Source organism: Pelophylax lessonae (genome assembly GCF_965119305.1).
Source record: "Pelophylax lessonae genome assembly, chromosome: 12".
NCBI classification, from domain to species: Eukaryota; Metazoa; Chordata; class Amphibia; order Anura; family Ranidae; genus Pelophylax; species Pelophylax lessonae.
In genome coordinates, this window is record NC_138779.1 from 220,267,818 (window position 1) to 220,286,866 (window position 19,049).

At 44.8% G+C, this 19,049-nt stretch overlaps 1 protein-coding gene across 1 annotated transcript in view; it reads left to right on the forward strand.

Annotated features, from left to right (window-relative positions):
* The window catches only part of IGSF21 (immunoglobin superfamily member 21), a 392,526-nt gene extending 374,277 nt beyond the window's left edge, over positions 1-18,249 (forward strand). Inside the window, exons 5-8 of the mRNA XM_082273487.1 lie at positions 1,222-1,307; positions 5,816-6,008; positions 11,733-11,771; positions 17,465-18,249. Coding sequence (XP_082129613.1) covers positions 1,222-1,307; positions 5,816-6,008; positions 11,733-11,771; positions 17,465-17,541 — 395 coding nt within the window. The 3' untranslated portion in view covers positions 17,542-18,249. The remainder of the gene's footprint in view (positions 1-1,221; positions 1,308-5,815; positions 6,009-11,732; positions 11,772-17,464) is intronic.
* The last annotated feature ends 800 nt before the right edge of the window (positions 18,250-19,049 follow it).

Sequence of the window (19,049 nt, forward strand, 5' to 3'; positions counted from 1 at the left end):
CTGGGTACTCTGTAGTCCAGCAAGGCAGAGTTGGGACCACAATAGGAAGAAGCTAGGCACTCACTGGTTACTCTGTAGTCCAGCAAGGCAAAATTGGGACCAACATAGGAAGCTAGGCTTGCACTTGTTACTCTGTAGTCCAGAAAGGCAGAATTGGGACCACAATAGGAAGAAGCTAGGCACTCACTGGATACTCTGTAGTCCAGCAAGGCAGAATTGAGATCACCATAGGAAGTCAGGTTCTCACTGGATGTGCTGTGTAGTCCAGCAAGGCAGTACTGGGACCACCATAGTAAGCTTGGCCCCAAACAATTTCCAAGGAAGAATCTCCCCGGTGGGACAATGATTGGGGTTGAAATCCTTATGAAGATCCTTCTTCACTCTAACCAAACTACAAAAACAATATTCATTGGGCCCTAACTAATGAAGAGCGATGCAATTGAATGCGGGTGTCCTGCTCAGTGAGTCAGACTCCATGCAGTTGGTTGTCAGTGTACCAGGAGTCCGTAGCGAGATTAAAATAAGGCTATAATTGGATAACACAAATATGTATAATCGCCAGAGATGCAACATTTAATTATGCCTTGTCTTATGTTGTTCATTAAACGTGAGTCATCATGGTTAGTCTATGAAACCTGGTGGTTGGCGGAAGGCGCTCGGCGCAGGACACGGGGAAAGCACCAGCTGCAGTAAATGGCCGTCTGGGGTACTTTGTTTCAGCTTTAGTTTCGGTCCCCGGGGTGGAAGAGCCATTCCTGGCATCGGCTTGTGCGCATACGAGGGAGTCAAACAGTGTCGTGACCTTGATCATGTCCTGATACCCGGGACGGTTAATTGGGACCAATTAGGCGAGAAATACAAAGTCTTCTGAAAGCGGAATTGTCAAGGAGGCGATATTTCATTCTTCCTGTGTGCGCGGTATTTTGCATATCACAGTGTGAGCTTTAATGATGTGCGCACGCCGAGGAAAACATTCAGCCGCATGGTAAATAATAAGAGGACACCAAAGTGGAACAAATAGCAAAGATAAGTGCTTGGCGTTTCTAATCATAAAATAATGGCCAGCTGTTTTGCACAATTGAATCTTTATTACTCGGTGGCATCATTGGACATATTTCCCAAGATGTCCCAGTTTGTGTCCCTCTGGCCTACTCAGGCCCTCGGCCCCTCCGGTACGTAAAGTGGTGCCTAATAAGGTCTCTCTGTTTGTTTGTTTTACAGCTGCTCCAAGAGGGCCCAAAATAACGATGACGCCAACCAGATCTCGTGTTGGGGACACGGTGCGCATGGTAGTGCAAGGCTTTCAGGTAAGCATCTCTGGAATTATTCAAAGTATTACTGCAAGACTATTCTATTTCAAGCCTGTAGTGTGGTGCGCAAAACCAAAACTCCAAAGCGTACCAAACAAGAGTATTTGGGTGTGTACTATGGCCCCCCCTCCCAAAGAGAAGGAACCCTTCCCTGCCTCCCTGGGGCGCAAGACTCTTGACAAGGCAGGCTCAAAACCACCCAGAACGGGGCGCGCTCGGGTCCACGCAGAACGGGGCGCGCTCGGGTCCACGCAGAACGGGGCGCGCTCGGGTCCACGCAGAACGGGGCGCGCTCGGGTCCACGCTGAACGGGGCGCGCTCGGGTCCACGCTGAACGGGGAGCGCTCGGGTCCACGCAGAATGGTGCACGCTCGGGCCCCCCAAGAACGGTGCACGCTCAGGCCCACCAAGAACGAGGTGTGCTCGGGTTCACGCCCAACGGGGCGCGATCGGGTCCACGCAGAACGGGCCACATGGGTCCACCCAGAATGAGGCGCACTCAGGTTCACCCAGATTAAATGGACAGTGTAAAAGTAGAATAAAAAAATAAAATACATTTAAAAAAAATCCCTATCCCTCCAGCGAACGCATATGTAAACAGGGTCCGCACCACAGATGTGAGGTATCGCCGCAAACGTTAGAGTGAGAGCAATAATTCTAGCTCTAGTAATATAAATAGAAGAGAAATTTCCGCGCTAGATGTGACAGAAAACCAAATGATTGAGAACAATAGTGAGCAGCTGGCACAAAATCAACTAACAGTGATTCAAAAAATACAATAAAAACCAAAAAGTGCAGCGCTGAAATCAGTATACAATTATATAGCTGAAAAGCTCATATAAAGAAAACAAAACAAAAAAGGAGAGGGGATAATGTCCAAATGAATAGTCCCAATATTAAGTGCAGAGATGTGAATCCACGTGCAAAATAACTTTCTTCCAGTGACACCAGGGAAAAGTGTAGGAAGGGGACACCCTTGTGCTCAGGTATAACAAGCAGCTTACCGAAATTCCGTGGCTGCTCAATTTAATGAGACAGCCTCTTCCAGCTAGTAGTAAACCAGTAGGTCAACCGATATCAAGCTCAGGTGCTTCGAAAGACTCCAAAAGCCGAAAGCCGTTTCCGGTGTGTTGTTAAACCGATCACATTAATATGTGGCACACTTGGAACTTCTCATATACTCCATTGAACGTAAAGCCATATGTAGAAAGAAACAGAGGCCCATAGCGTAATCCCGTAAACCAATAGGTAAATTTATTAAAAAAACTACTTACAATTTAAAAGACAAAAACAGGCATGTAGTATGTGCCAGTCATGGATCTAACCGCGGCGTCCCGCAAGTCTCCAGATCAGCATATGGATGAACAGCCGGCTTCGTTGGGGGGCGTGTGGACGTTTATGTCTGGGATCGCCAACGTTTCGTCATAAGAAAGACTTCTTCTGGGCGTTGTAGAAGAGGTATCTCTGTCCATACTCCTGAAGAAGCTAATGTGGCTCCAATAGCCCGCGAAACGCGTCGAATATTGGGCGCTTGTTTGAGATCACCTTTACACACCTTGTACCATTTATATGTATATCTATGCTGTTTGTGTCCATGTTGGACTTTTATGATAATTCCTTGTAATAAATTATTGGATTTTATTCTCTTTGCTTGCCTCCATTACTAGTTTATCCACTCCTACAAAGTCCCATTATACTATAACACAATGACCGGATATTGGGACCAGTCAAATCTGCCGTTTCAATAATTTATATATATATATTATATATGCATGTATATATGTGTGTGTGTAAATATATTATTATATTATATATATATATATATACATACATACATACATACATATAATGTTTGGGGGTTCTAAGTAAGTTTCTAGCAAAAAATACAGATTTTTTTTTTACCTTTAGGCCCCGTTCGCACTGGGGCGATCCGACTTCCAGGGGCGACCTCCGAGGTCGCGGTGCGAGCAGTGCGCCGCGACCTCGGAGCGGGCAGCACGGACTTCATAACATTGAAGTCTATGCAGGTCGCCCCAAAGAAGCTCCGGACCGTTTTTCTAAGTCGGAGCGACTTGTGTCGCTCCTATTAGAACGGGTCCACAGCTTCTCTATGGCAGGCGACCTACGGCCCCAGTGTGAACGGGGACTCAAACAAAAGTGCCAGAAAAGTGCCGGTCTTCAAGTGGAGGCCTACAATTATTTTCTGTTTTTTAATGTGTGCAAAAACCGCTTTAGCAGCAAAAGGGTTAAATTGTCTAAAAGGTGATTGGTTCTTCTTGGCCCCCTAGCAGTCATCTTTTCTTTGCTTCAGGTTTCTGTATTAGAAGGTGGTTGCTGTAGAGTAGGGGGTCTCAAAGTGGCGGCCCTCCAGCTGTTGCAGAACTACAAGTCCCATCATGCCTCTGCCCTATGGGAGTCATGCTTGTAACTGTCAGCCTTGCAATGCCTCATGGGAATTGTAGTTCTGCAGCAGCTGGAGGGCCAGCACTTTGAGACCTCTGCTGTAGAGCAAAGTCTGGGGCCTGCGCACCATGGCGTGGAGTCAGTCGTGCAAATATGCAGTCAGTCGTGCAAATATAATTGCCAGGGATTATCTAGTAAGAGGAACGATCGGTCTCTAACAGATGGTGCAAACGGCTCCCTGTGGTGGAAGCTACACAGCGACATGCAGCAACGAATCGCATAAGTGCAGCATTGGGGGCCGCGCGGAATGAAGTACCATTTACCTGCTAAGTGTACATGTAGCTTACTCCATAAGGAGCCATTCACTCCATCTTTATTGATCAATCCATACTTGGAGGATAATTACTGTGGAGCGTCTTCGGTTTTTAGGCGGTGATATTTCTGTGCTCAATCGTATTAAACCAAAAATGTCAAACATTGCAACTTACCAATCATTAGATCTGGCAGCTGAATTAGTTTTCTCTCTGTTGTCACCTGGTGATCTGGCCAGGAACACACCTCCCGTATTAGAGCATTCCCCGCACTCTGGATGAAGGAGCACAGGAGGCACAGCAGACAGCAGCATTGTCAGTCTGTGAGATGGATTAGTAGATTTAAAGCGTAACTCTGCTTTTGTTGAGAAAAAAAAAAAATATTCCCCTCTGGGTGATCTCTGTACATTGCAGGGATTGTAACAAACTTTGTTGCAGATTTCTATCTTTTGTTATTCTGAAGAAATCATTGTTTGTTCCTTTGTGCTGAGTGAGTCTAATGGGAGGGGTTTCATAATTATCTATCAGCTGTGGCAGCTGCAGGGCTCTAATGAGGAAATCTGCTGGGCCTGCATCCCTTTAGACGTGTTCCTATTGGGAGCATCTCACCAAAAATGACATTTGTGTTGCAGGGGATGCCAGAAATCTGACTTGTATCTTAGTGCAGACTTCTGGGAAAATTGGTGAGCCAATCACACAAGCAGGAAATAATGTTTCTGGGGGTGTGGTCAGTATACATTCTGTGTACAGAACAGCTCCAGGCGGCCATATTGCATTTTCAGAAATTTACAACCGCTGCAGATTGAAAAGGAAAGGTAATTTTTAATAACATTTAATTACAATATGATTTGTGTCACAATTGTATACGCTAGATTGTTTTTTTCTTTATTTGCTGATTTGTTTTACCCCACAAAACTGGAGTTAGCCTTTAAATATACTAATAAATTAAAGCCAAAAAGCTGATTTATTGTAAGCACCCCTGTCGGTGTTATATGGTTTGTCTCATACCTGTAAACTGATACATTTTCAGGAGAGCTTATGCTTTGGAAAAAACAGCAGACTTGCTGGCTGGATCACCAGATGGAAATAGGAGGAGAAAAGCTTAAAAAGAAAACGAATGCAGGCATTACATCTAAGAATTGGCAAGCTGCAATATGATAACTGTTTGCTTTTGGATTTCATACAACCTCAATAGTCCGGAATGGGTAACTCCCCATTTGCGCGCAGCAAATAAAAAAAATTAAATAATAATATTATAGCTTATAGAATTGCTACACGAGTCATATTGCAACTAAATGTTAATAAAAATTACCTTTGCCTTTCAATCTGAAGCGCCGTTATTTTCTTTAGAATGCAATATGGCCACTTGGAGGCGCTCTGTACACAGATGGTAAATGTCATTTCCTGCTTGTGTGATTGGCTCACTGATTTTCCCAGAAGTCTGCACTAGGATACAAGTCAGATTTTGAGCATCCCCTGCAACAACAATGTCATTTTTAAAGAGATACTCCCACATTGAAATCACATCTAAAGGGATGCAGACCCTGTCACTTTCCTCATTAGAGAGAGCCCTGCAAGTGCAGCAGCTGATTGATAAGTCACTCCCATTTACTCTGCACATGGGCACAACTAAACAGACAGCTATTTCTTGAGAGTAACAAAAGGTAGGAATCTGCAACAAAGTTTGTTATAACCCAGAGGGGAGGGGTTTTATTCGCAAAAAAAGTGGAATTATAAAATGTTTTATGTATCAAACAATGACCCAGGTCTCCCCCCCATTGTTGTGTGCAGAATGAAGTCTTTCCTGAGCCCCTCTTTACATGGACGAGGGTCGGCGGGAGACTGCTGGATGGGAGCTCAGAGCATGATGGGAAGGAGCTGCTCCTGGAACGGGTCCCGGCTGAACTAAACGGCTCAATGTACCGCTGCACAGCTCAGAATCCGCTGGGTTCTACAGACACACATACCAGATTAATAGTATTTGGTAAGTGGAAACCTTTTTTTTTTTTTCTTCTAATGGTTTTTGAAATCAAATCACAAAATGCAAATTTCAGACGCCATTCATTTTAATGGCAGCTAAAAATGCGGTGTGGTTCGGCCACGATAAACTTATAGAGAAACTTGTTGCCCGAAAAAAAGCTACTAATCCTTTTTTGACGAGCTCCATGCAATGCGGTTTGTCACAACACCTTTCACACTTGAGTGTCAAGGAGATGGCTGAACTTGTACAGAGTAGGTAGGGTATCTTTGGGCTTGGATCTGTGGGTGGCTTCTGGCCATAGATACCCTACTCTATACAAGTTAAACCATCTCCTTGAGTTTGCCACAACACCTTTCACACTTGAGTGTCAAGGAGATGGTTGAACTTGTACAGAGTAGGATATCTTTGGGCTTGGATCTATGGGTGGCTTCTGACTGAAGATGCCCTACTCTATACAGTTTAACCATCTCCTTGACCAACAAGAAGTCTGGTCAGAAGACCGCTGTAGACCCGAGACCAAAGATACTCTATGCAAGTTAAACCATCTCCTTGACCAAGGAAAAGTCTGGGCTCGGGTCTACAGGTTTCTCAGACTTTTTCCTGGTCAAAAAGATGGTTGAATTTGTATAGAGTAGGGTATATTTGGGCTTGAATCTATGGGTGTCTTCTGACCAAAGATACCTTTATCTATACAAGTCCAACCATCTCCTTGACAAAGGAAAAGTCTGGTTAGAAGACACCTGTAGACCCAAGCCCAAAGATACTCTACTCTATATGCAAGTTCAACCATCTCCTTAACCAAGGAAAAGTCCCGTCAAAGCACACCTGTAGACCAGAGCCCAAAGATACTCTATGCAAGTTCAACCATCTAGTCTGGGCTTGAGTTTACAGGTGTCTCAGATTTTCTTGGTCAAGGAGATCGTTGAACTTGTATAGAGTAGGGTATATTCGGGCTTGAATCTATGGGTGTCTTCTGACCAAAGATACCTTTTATCTATACAAGTCCAACCATCTGCTTGACAAAGGAAAAGTCTGGTTAGAAGACACCTGTAGACCCAAGCCCAAAGATACTCTACTCTATGCAAGTTCAACCACATCTCCTTAACCAAGGAAAGTCTGGGCTCTGGTCTACAGGTGTCTCAGACTTTTCCCTGGTCAAAGAGATGGTTGAATTTGTATAGAGTGGGGTATCTTTGGCATCAAATCTTTGGGTGTCTTCTGACCAAAAATACTCTTGTTTATACAAATTCAACCATCTCTTCAACCAAGGAAAAGTCTGGTCAGAGCACAGCTGTAGACCAGAGCCCAAAGATACTCCACTCTATGCAAGTTCAACCATCTAGTCTGGGCTTGAGTTTACAGGTGTCTCAGACTTTTTCTTGGTCAAAGAGATGGTTGACCTTGTATAGAGTAGGGTATATTTGGGCTTAACAAGTCTGGTCAGAAGACACCACATATTGTAAGACTGAAAAGATACTTGTGAGAGATTTATCTGGTACTCAGTGTAGCACAGAGCGTCCTGGTATACAGACTGTCATTGTCGCACATAATTAGAAACCCAGGACATGGTCAGTGACCCTTAAGAAAACTTGTGAAAGTTTAAACTTGCATAAAATGTCTTTGGGCTCGGGTCTACAGGTGTCTTCGGACCAGATTTTCCTTGGTCAAGGAGATGGCTGAACGTGTATGGAGTAGGGTATCTTAGGTCAGGAGACACCTATAGATCCAAGCCCAAAGATACCCTACTCTATGCAAGTTAAACCATCTCCTTGACCAAGGAAAAGTCTGGGCTCAGGTCTACAAGTGCCTCAGACTTTTTTTGGTCAAGGAGATGGTTGAACTTGTGCAGAGTAGAGTATCTTTGGGCTTGGATGTATAGGTGTCTCCCGACTAAGATACCCTACTCATACACGTTCAGCCATCTCCATGACCAAGGAAAAGTCTGGTCAGAAGACACCTGTAGACCCGAGCCCAAAGATATTTTATGCAAGTTTAAACTTTCGTCAAGTTTTCTGAAGGGTCACTGACCATGTCCTGGGTTTCTAATTATGAGCGGCAATGACAATCTGTATACCAGGACGCTCTGTGCTACACTGAGTACCAGATAAATCTCTCACAAGTATCTTGTCAGTCTTACAATATATCACTCTAGACAGGTCATTTCTGAAGGGAGAGAAGCATAACTTGCAAGTCAAACATCAAACCAATAAATAATCAGCCAAGGTAAGCTGCGGGTCCGAGTGCCGTACTGGCACAAGGCTGTTCTGGGTGTTAACTGATAAAATATAGCATGCTTTTTGAGAGTGAGAGATAGCATTCCAATTATTAACAATGTTGCATCAATAGAACTGGAAAACCAGTTGAATGTTCTGCTAGCTGGGAGCTCATGCGGAGAGAAATTGATATGGCCTATCTGCAGCACTTATACTTCGAATACACAGAAACTTTCAAAGCTCCCTCTGGCTCCGAGCAGTATTTCTTCAACATACAGCAGCATGTTGGGACTACTAAGGTTGTATTCTAATATTCCCACCACAATCACACATTGGGGCCAAAGCTGTCTGGCTTACCATTGTGGGAGGAAACCTGAACACTAACTCCATTAACATTAACTCCATGTACATTGTTGTCTTGCTGTCCCTGGCTTAGTGCCACCACATACACAATCTACAGGGAGTTAATTTGTTAGAGTGCTCTTTCTAGGTGTTTAGGTTTTCATTCCACAATGGTAAACCAATCAGTTTTGGCGCCAACCGGCACCTTTGACTACCTCTGACGTAGATGTAGCATACAACCTCTCAGGTTACAGCCAACAGATTAGCTTTATTGTCTTGGGGACCTTGATTCAGTTCCCACCACATGCATTAAGCTACTCTGTTGGCTGTCACCTTAAAGGTTGCATGCTACATCTACATAAGCAGTAGTCTAAGACACACATTGGGGCCAAAACTGATTGGCTTATCATTGTGGGAGAACCCAATCACCTGGAGAGCTCTAACATATTAACTCCATGTAGATTGTGCATGTGGTGGAAAATGAATCAAGTACCCCACAACACCAAAAATCTGATGGCTGTCACCTTAAAGGTTGCATACTACATCTACATAAGCGGTAGTCAAAGGCACACATTGGGGCAAAAACTAATTGGCTTATTATTGTGGGAGGACCTAATCACCTGGAAAGAGCTCTAACATAATAACTCCATGTAGATTGTGCATGTGGTGGGAACTGAATCATGGACCCCACGACACCAAAATCTGATGGCTTAGAGAATAATTACAGTAGAACTTCTAAAGTGCATTCCTAGACAAAGTGGCCTTTTCTGCACCCAGCCCCTCTCATTTTATAGTCTAAAGTACCCCAACCCCCCCCCCCCCCCCAGGAGATGCTCAGGAGGCCAACCCATGAAAGTCTGCCTGAATGACTACGTAGGTTGGCCAAGCACAACACAAGGGGGATTTAAGTACACGTTGTAACTTTACCCCTTTCTCCTCCACACACGTAAACTTACCTAACCAAGCTCCATCACCTCTGCTCCATACTCCCCAGAGTGGGGTTTCTGGGTATGAGGGGGAATATGTGACCTCCCTTGTGTGACAATACTCGGGCCTGAGCAACCCAATCGCTGTTATGTGGGGGTAGCCATGATGTCATCTCCCTAGACTCCAACATAGTTTGAGTTTAAAGCTTAGACAGGAGGGGATGCAGCAGAGAGGGAGTCTCATGGTGGGCAATGGGTTGGGTGGGGTTCATGGCCTATGCATACACACTTAATTTGCCTTGGTGAACAAAGTGACATTGTCTCTTTAAATACCAGTATAAACTTTGCAGTGGGAGCAGGAGATGTGTATACATTTGGGAAGGGTGGGGTAATTTTGGTCCCAGAGAAAAGGAGTAAGTGCACTTATTTTTAAAGCCTTACCCTGAGAAGCTTAATAATTATCCCCTGCAGTTTGGCTGCACCCACACTTCAAGGGGTAACTTCTCTTAGGGGAGAGTTTTTGCACTTTAGGTTACTTCAACTCCCCTGGCAGATGGTGCTCCCAGACACTCTGGCAGTGTACGGTTCCTTGGCATCATCACATCCAATGCCGGTGGCCCTGCTTTGAATTTGATGTCAGAATCCTAGACCAGTGGAGAATGAGGGAGAAGCCGCTATTTGGAGCAGTCTTGGAGGATCGGATAAGTAGATCTTCTTCTTTTCTATGCCCCCTAGACCCAAAGGAGCAATTGACCCTGCAAGTGCAGGTGCACTACAAGTAATCATTTTTGAGTTTCCCGGATTTGGGCTTTCAGCATTTATCCTAAAATGATATTTTAAGGATTATTTTTTCCTGCCCTGGATGCCTTTGCTCTAGGGGAGCACAAGGCAGCAAAAAATATGCCCCTAAAGCCGCATTTTTTTCTTTTCGAATAATTGTATTTGAGAAAAGGGAAAAGTGGTAAAATATAATATCGGCATATGATATACAGAGAGTATGAACAGTTCTCAAAAAACACATAAGAAACACATGATAACCAATAAGCAGGTGACAATAAAATTGGATAAAGTGTTTTGCAACAGTTATGTCAATAATATAGGATAACCACAAGATTCAGGAGTGGGCAAGATTGCGGGGTATAGTTGTGGTCTCAAGTATAACCTGCGTAAGGGGCCCAGTCACACTGGGTACACAGAGTAGGTAGAGGGCGATGGGAAAAAAAGGGGAGGGGGGTAGGGAGGGAACTAGGGAGAGGGGAAGGGACAGGGCAGAGGAGGGCATAGTGGGTGTCGGGAGAGTGTCCCGGTCTACCACAAAGGCTCTGGCGGGCATGTAGGGCATAATAGTGAGGAGTCGGACCATAGTTTAAGAAAGTACAAGGGAGTCATCAAAGCCTGGAGGTAGGCAGTTGTCAATCCAAGGCCTCCAGAGTTTTTTTTATAAGGGGTTAGTTTGTCTAAAAGAATCGCTTCCATTTTAACATGTATCATGGCTTGCGTGACCCTGTTAGTCATTGCCAAGACGCATAACGTGGAGGATTTCCAGGCTTTTGCCTATAGCCGCATTTTGCAAATTAATTTAGGTACGTCAATGGTTTGGCCATTCATTCCTTCAGTTGGCAAGAATATTAATTTATTTTGGCTATTAGAATGTATGAACATTCAAGCGCTAATTATGCCTAGCATTTTCTGCCCAAGTGCTCCATTCCTGAACCCCCCAAATGATGGATGGAAAAAAAAAAGTCAAATGCCTCTAACAGCCATATTTAGAACGCCCTGCGTGCATGAGGCCCAAATCCCCCGAGGCATCATAACATAAATCAATTGAGGAGCCACCTAAATTCCAGTTCCCTGCTCCGCCTGCCTACAGCAACCATTATTAGGGGGGCAACTCCAGACCATCAATTCTCCCATCATTCATTTTATAAAATGGAAACTACAGCTGAAGGGGGTGTGATTCCCTAATGGAAGCAGCAGGAGGCAGATCCAGGGACATTGGTCAGATCCTGCTGCTGAAAAAAATAACACAGCGGCGGGATAATGCAGTCCGCCCATCCCCTGAATATCGTCTGGACTTGACTCATCGCTAAATCATATACAATGCAGAGGGGAGCCATAGCCGTACATTTTATCAGCAGGTAGAACATGTTATCATGGAGGGGAAGGCAATGGATGCCACTACCTTAATGACTGACAGCGGGGGAAGATTTAACTTCAGTCTAACATTTGTCTGTTTTTCCTTGTAGAAAATCCCAATATTCCGAGGGGAACAGAAGATTCAAACGGTGAGTTGTTTAACATGTAAAGCAGACGGAGAATCAGCAAATGATGCTCCGGAGGAGACAGAAATAGATCACAGCCGGCTCCACTTTATCTGCCGCTTGTAGAGGGCCAGAAATAAATTAATGACTGTTTCTATTAGCAACAGAATATAGATCAGAGAGCTGCCAGAGACAAATTGCGGCGAAGACAGGAGGCCATGTAAATTAAGCCGAATCCATAGAAAAACATTGCGGGAACACGCTGCCTCAACGTCCGCGTCACAAAATCAGCTTATTTCTTATGTAACTCTTATTATTCCGGCTGCTGGGGAGTCAAATAAATCTGTTCAGATTCACACCATCTCTTTATTGAGAGAGCCATCTGCACAAACTGATGTCAATATCAAACAAAGAACATGCAATCGAGGATCTTTCTAAATCAGGGTTTATCAACCTGGGTTCCATGGACCCCCTATGGTTCCATGAGCAATGAACAATTTCTGCCTCTCAGATAAGTTCCCACTGACACCATTGATCTTTTTAGCTACCTGTATGGGACTAATTCTTCCCAATGGCCACAAGTGTAAGGACCATTCTCCCCACTGACCATCACACTAATAGATCATGTGTTGTAGATATTGTCATTTTAGCAGGGGTTCCTCTGTGTTGAAAAGGTTGAGAAAGGGTGGCCTAAATCCCCAATGATGAAGGTCAAAACAAATCTTAAAACCGAAATGCAGTTTTGCCATGTAAAAGTACAACTACCTAGTACAGCCATTCTCAACCGTTTTACACCAGAAGAACCCTTGAAATGAATATCAGGTCTTGGGGGACTCCTGCTAAAACAAATTTATTGGTGGTCAGTGGGAAGAATGTCCCTTACGTTGGTGGTCAGTGGGAAATGTCCCTTACGTTGGTGGTCAGTGGGAAAAATGCTTCTTACATTTGTGGTCAGTGGGAAGAATGCTCCTGACGGTGGTGGCCAGTGGGGAAGAATGCCCCTGACGGTGGTGGCCGGTGGGGAAGAATGCCCCTGACGGTGGTGGCCGGTGGGGAAGAATGCCCCTGACGGTGGTGGCCGGTGGGAAGAATGCCCCTGACGGTGGTGGCCGGTGGGAAGAATGCCCCTGATGGTGGGGGTCGGTGGGAAAATTGCTCCTTACATTAGTGGCTAGTGAGAAAAATGGTCCTTCTGCTGGCAGCCAGTGGTCAGTGGGAAAGAATGTCCCTTACATTTGTGATCAGTGGGAAGAATGCCCCTGACATTGGTGGGAAGAATCCCCCTGACGTTGGTGATCGGTGTAAGAATACCCCTGACGTTGGTGGTCGATGGGAAAACTGCCCCTGACATTGGTGGTCGATGGGAAGAATGCCCGACGTTGGTGGGATGAATGTTCCTTACATTGGTGGCTAGTGGGGAAAAATTGTTCTCCTAGTGGCAGCCAGTGGCGGTCAGTGGGAAAGAATGATCCTTGCATTGGTAGTCAGTGGAGAAAAATGCCCCTTACTTTGGCGGTCAGTGGGGAAGAAGGCTCCTTACATTGATGGCTAGTGAGAAAAATGGTTCTTCTGCTGGCAGCCAATGGGAAAGAATGCACCTTGCATTGGTGGTCAGTGGGAGGAATGCCCCTTACATTGGTGATCAGTGGGAAGAATGCTCCTTACATTGGCGGTCAGTGGGGAAGAATTCTCCTTACATTGGCGGTCAGTGGGGAAGAATTCTCCTTACATTGGCGGTCAGTGGGGAAGGATGCTCCTTACATTGGTGGCTAGTGGGAAAAATTGACTTTCTGCTGGAAGTGGCTATTGGCGGTCAGTGGGGAAGAATGTCCCTTGCATTAGCGGTCAGTGGGAAGAATGCCTTACATTGTTGGTCAGTGGGAAGAATGCTCCTTACATTGGCGGTCAGCAGGAAGAATTCCCCCCCCCCCCCCCCCCAGTAGACAGCTTAATAGATTATTTGTGTCACGCTGGTTGCTCCGCCCAGCGACGTTGACCCCGAATCTATGCATGCTCCTTCAGATAGGAGGCCAATCAGCCACAGCTCAAAGAACCCCTTTGATGAATCACAAGACCGGCTGGCCAGACCTACAAATCTTTTGCTACTGTACTGTATTTAGCTGTCAGCCTGGAGTTCTACCTTAAACAGGCAGATGTAGAAATACGGACATTTTCTGTACAATATGACATTTTCCATAAGACACTTTTTCTTAAGTTTGGTCATTTTTTTTTTCCCTATATTTGCACTTGTGAGAAAGTTTTAGAAAATTACACCAATTAAAATGTTCATTGCAGTAACATAATTTGTGAGGATTCTGCCGCATCAATTATACGCTGGAATCGGTCGCATGCGGTATAGAAGTATTTTAACGCTCGGAATCGTTATGTAACCGAGTCTAAGTGTGGATGCGGCGTGTACACCTGCTCAGAGCCGGGAGAGCCTGCAATAGGCCGGCATACCACATATGGTGTAAGATGAAAGACCATTTAATTCCATATAATAATTATCATGTTGAAGCTAAAAAAAATGTTCTATTCCAGTATATATTCCTAACTTCGGAAAAGTGCCTTCTATTGCTCTTAACTTCTCCAATATCCTTTTTTTTTTTTTTGCTGCTGCTACTATGATCATTTTTAAAGTAGTGATGGCCAACTTGAAAATTATAGAAGGCCTCAATCTCAGCCCCCGACACTTCCAGAGGGCTGCACTAGAGCAGTGTATCCCAATGCAAATGGAAAAAGAAGTTGAAGTACAATAACCCCCAGCATTGGTGTCAGTGAATGCAGTGGTAGCAGTATTAAGCTCCCTCCCAGCACATATTGGTGGTCAGTAGCAGTGACAGTTAACCCGCCCCACCCCCAACTCCAACATTGGTGGTCAGTGGTAGTCAAAGTTAAGCCCCCACCCCCCTCCATTGGTGGTCAGTGGCAGTGAAAAATGAGGCTTCCACTCCCCTGCATTGGTGGTGAATGTTAAGCCCCCATCCCCCCTGCATTGGGTGGGGGTCAGTGGCAGTGAAAAATAAGCCCCCACCCCCCCCCCTGCATTAGTGGCCAGTGGCAGCAAAAGTTAACCCGCCTCTCTCTACATTGATGCTCAGTGGCAGTGAAAGTTAACCCCCCACCCCCTGCATTGGTCAGGGGTCACTGGACATTAACCCCCCACATTGGTTTTCAGTGGAAGAGAAAGTTTACCCCCAACCCCTGCATTGGTGGTCAGTGGTAGTGAAAGTTAATCAACCACCTACCCCTCTACATTGATAGTGGCAGTGAAAGTTAACCCCCTGCATTGGTCAGGGGTCAGTGGAAATTAACCTCCTCTCCACATTGGTGGCAGTGAAAGTTAAGCCCCCACCCCTCCTGCATTGGTGGTCAGTGGCAGCGAAAGTTACCCAACCACCTACCCCTCAACATTGGTAGTCAGTGGCAGTGAAAGTTAACCCCCCTGCATTGGTCAGAGGAAGTTAACCTCCCCCTCCACATTGGTGATCAGTGACAGTACAAATAAAGCACCCACCCCTCTACAATGGTAATCAGTGATAGTGAGTTAAACCACCACCTCCCCATTGGTGGTCAGTGGGTGATAACTTCGCCCACACTACAGTCTCTCTTTCAGTGCCAGGTGCTGGAATGTAGACTGCATTCTAGCGCTCAGCACCCCCGTTGCCTAACGGGTGTGCCCAATAGCTCACAACCTGCAAGCAGAGGGCCTGTTGGGCATCAGGGTGATAGAGGGTGACTGAGTTCATTCTCCATGGTCTCTCTGTATGTAGAACCAATAAGCACCTTTTCTTGCTCACTCCTGCGATGAACTATGGACTATGAACACACACCTAAGTGAAAGGTGACAAACGTGGGAGAAAATAAATAAGTGGCCGTGCATGGTGCACTGGCCTGGCCCTGATAAAAAAAAATTGCCCCGGACTTCAGCCAAAAGGCCCAGCCTTAAAAGTCGCAGTGCAGCAAAAGTGTTTGGAATCTGTGACCATGTGTCGGTTCGCACATTGGGGTCCCACACCCAAGTGTTACTAAGAGCACCTCTGGGGCGACCACTCCCAGAGGGCACAGACACCGCTGACTCTCTGCCCTCTGGGGTGACCACTCCCAGAGGGCACAGACACTGCGGACTCTCTGCCCTCTGGGGCGACCACTCCCAAAGGGCACAGACACCGTGGACTCTCTGCCTTCTGGGGCGACCACTCCCAGAGGGAACAGACACCGTGGACTCTCTGCCCTCTGGGGCGACCACTCCCAGAGGGAACAGACACCGCGGACTCTCTGCCTTCCCAGCCTATAACCAGACCAGGTAGCACATTCGAATCAGGAGGTAATGGACTCTTCCAGCTTTCTCGGAGAGAACTTACTCCCGGCCCCCAATTAGGCTCAGGCACTCCAGTTTTAATTCCTACTGATACTAACCTTCCAGGTCCCCATCATTCCAGCAGGTTTGCATAGCCACCACCCAACCTTGGTCAGGTCAGATGACAGCACAGCGTCCCCACTGGATCACTGATAAGAACAGATACTACACTTGATCTTAGCCAAAAGGCAGAGAAGCGGACTTTGCAATGTGTAGAGTGCATAGAGCAGTGCACAAAACTGCATTCAACCTTCACAGCTCATTCCAAATGGAAGTGAGGGGAGAAAAGACGAGGTTCTGAAGGTCATGGAGGACATTCCAATGAGGAAGAAAAACACAAAAAGAAACATTAAGATTACAGGGCACTTAAGCAGTGGATGTGTATGGATGATTCCTGGAAAATAAGGATATTGCTTTACCATATAAAATGAGAGTTAAAAAGGTTTAAAAGAGGTGCATGGAAGCCAGTCAGCCCCTAGTCTGATGTACTCACCCTCCAGTCTGTCACAAACCAAGTAGACCTGTCTCATGATATAAATAAAGAACAGGGGTTTAGTTGACACGCATTTGCAAACGCATGTGTAAGCTGCAGGGCCACTACACGGCATCCTGTTTTACCTGCAGTCCTAACACTTTCTAATTTGAGTGTCTCCACAATGTAAGCACATGGCTGCTAAATGGATGGATAGGAGGCAGGTGGGAGGGAGCAGTCCAAACCTCCCCCAACCCACCCCCATCCATGACTGGTCTAGTATCTCAAAAATAATATCAATGTTGTAGTGATGGTACAAACTGAAAAGGACCAGCTGAGAAGCATACACCTCCAACCCCTTGGCAGATGCAGTGTAAAGCACAGATTGGGACTTTATATGAGGCATTGGCCTGTAAAGCACAGCGCCTCCATCCCTAATTTCATAAAATATTTGGGACTTTACATGAGACAAGCAGGTCATGCTATTGGTCTCCATCCCTATATATGAAAAAAACTGGGTCAAATCAGACTGCATCCACCAAAAAACGCACGAAAATCACACGGTGGGACTTTAAATGAAGCACCAGCCTGTAGGCAAGGCGCCTCTATCCCTGGTCACATAAACAATGTAGGCTATGTGGGACTTTAGGTGAGACACCAGCAGGTAATGTCCGGTGTCTCCATCCCTGTATGAGAAAAAATGAGAGTTGAAAAGGTTTAAAAGAGGTGCATGGAAGCCAGCCAGCCTGCTGGTGTCTCACCTAAAGTCCCACATAGCCTACATTGTTTATTGCTTTACCATATGAGCACTACCATGAATGTGACTTTACAGTGTCCACCTTGCCACGTTGTGTTCTGACCTCTCTCTTTCTCCTCTCGTTCCAGGTTCTACCCCCATGTACAGCTACTCCAGACTCTTACTGGTGCTCATAATAATGACAGTGATCCTGGAGCTCACGTGAAACTAGGATGCTTGCCTAAACCCCCCCCCCCCCCCCTCTCTCCTCCTTCAAAAAGACTCCACACAAAGCATTACACTTCAATTTTTATTTTCTATACTAGCTCCAGTCTTGTTATCGGTTGGTTTCTGTCTGTGTTTTAGCTTCCTTGAGCTGATAAATTAAAAAAAAAAAACAAAAAAAAATTTCTCTCCTTATTAATATCTGTCGTTCTTTTTAGTCCTGGATGATTGGGATGTACACACTGCGGTTTTCTGTGCCGAGAGATGGACCGCCGGTGACTGTGAGCGAAGTACTGGTATTTTTTTTTTACATTGACCGTATGAAGTGGACCTCTTTCTGCAATTGTAACGGTCTACTGGTCATAGGGTCCTCCATAAAAGGTCACCACATAGCTGTTCACGGATGGATTTCCACCACTGGAGCCCGTTGGCGCACCACAATCGGCACCCCCTTGTGCACAGAGCATTTTCTTGTTTTATTGGCCCCCAAACTGGCTTTGGAATAATGCGATAAGGTAATTCGGATTGGACTGTTATTCTTACTGAGGACTGGAGAGAAGATGTAGCACGATAGGGAAAGTCGCCTCTTCTCCCTCTATGCCTGTAGGCTAAATAGTAAATCCAACCCTGACTGCAAAGGGAAAAAAGTAGTGTGTATGTACCTTCCAGATCCTCCCAGCCGGGGTATGTGTACTCAACGGGGTATTCCTGGACGGGTAGCAGTGTGTACTTCATCCTCCCAGCCGGGGGTATGTGTACCCAACGGGGTATTCCTGGACGGGTAGCAGTGTGTACTTCTACCTGATAAAGAAAAATTCTAAATAAAAGTTTACCAAATAATAAATTTTATGTAAAAACAAATCTGCCTAATTATTTCAGTTATTGATTGTGTGATGTGTGTGTTGTGCAGAACAACAAAATGTTTCTTTTAGTTTTGGATTGATTAGTTAAGTTACTAATTTTGTTTTGTTGCATCCGTAATGAAATTCGTTTAGCTTCAGTTTGTTTATTCGTTTTTGACCAGATTCAAATTTTTCCAATGGATTCTAAGCATTCGAATCGAAAATATCAAATCGATCCGAATTCATTGTGAAGAATAGCTGATATTCAAAATTCTAATTTTGAAAGACGGCTACATTTTATTTTTTTATATTCTATTCCTTCATTTTCTAATTATTCTTTTATTTTCTATTCTTTTCTACTCTTTTCTATTCCTTAATTTTCTATTTTATTCTTTTATTTTCTATGCTATTATTTTCTATTATATTCTTTTCTATCCCTTTATTTTCAATTCTATTCTTTTCTATTTCTTTATTTTATTTTCTATTCCTTTATTTACAATTCTATTTTTTTCCATTCCTTTATTTTGTAATCAATTATTTTCTATTCCTTTATTTTCAATTATTTTCTTTTCCTTTATTTTATATTTCTTTATTTTATTTTCTATTCCTTTATTTACTATTCTATTTTTTTTCCATTCCTTTATTTTGTAATCATTTTTTATTCCTT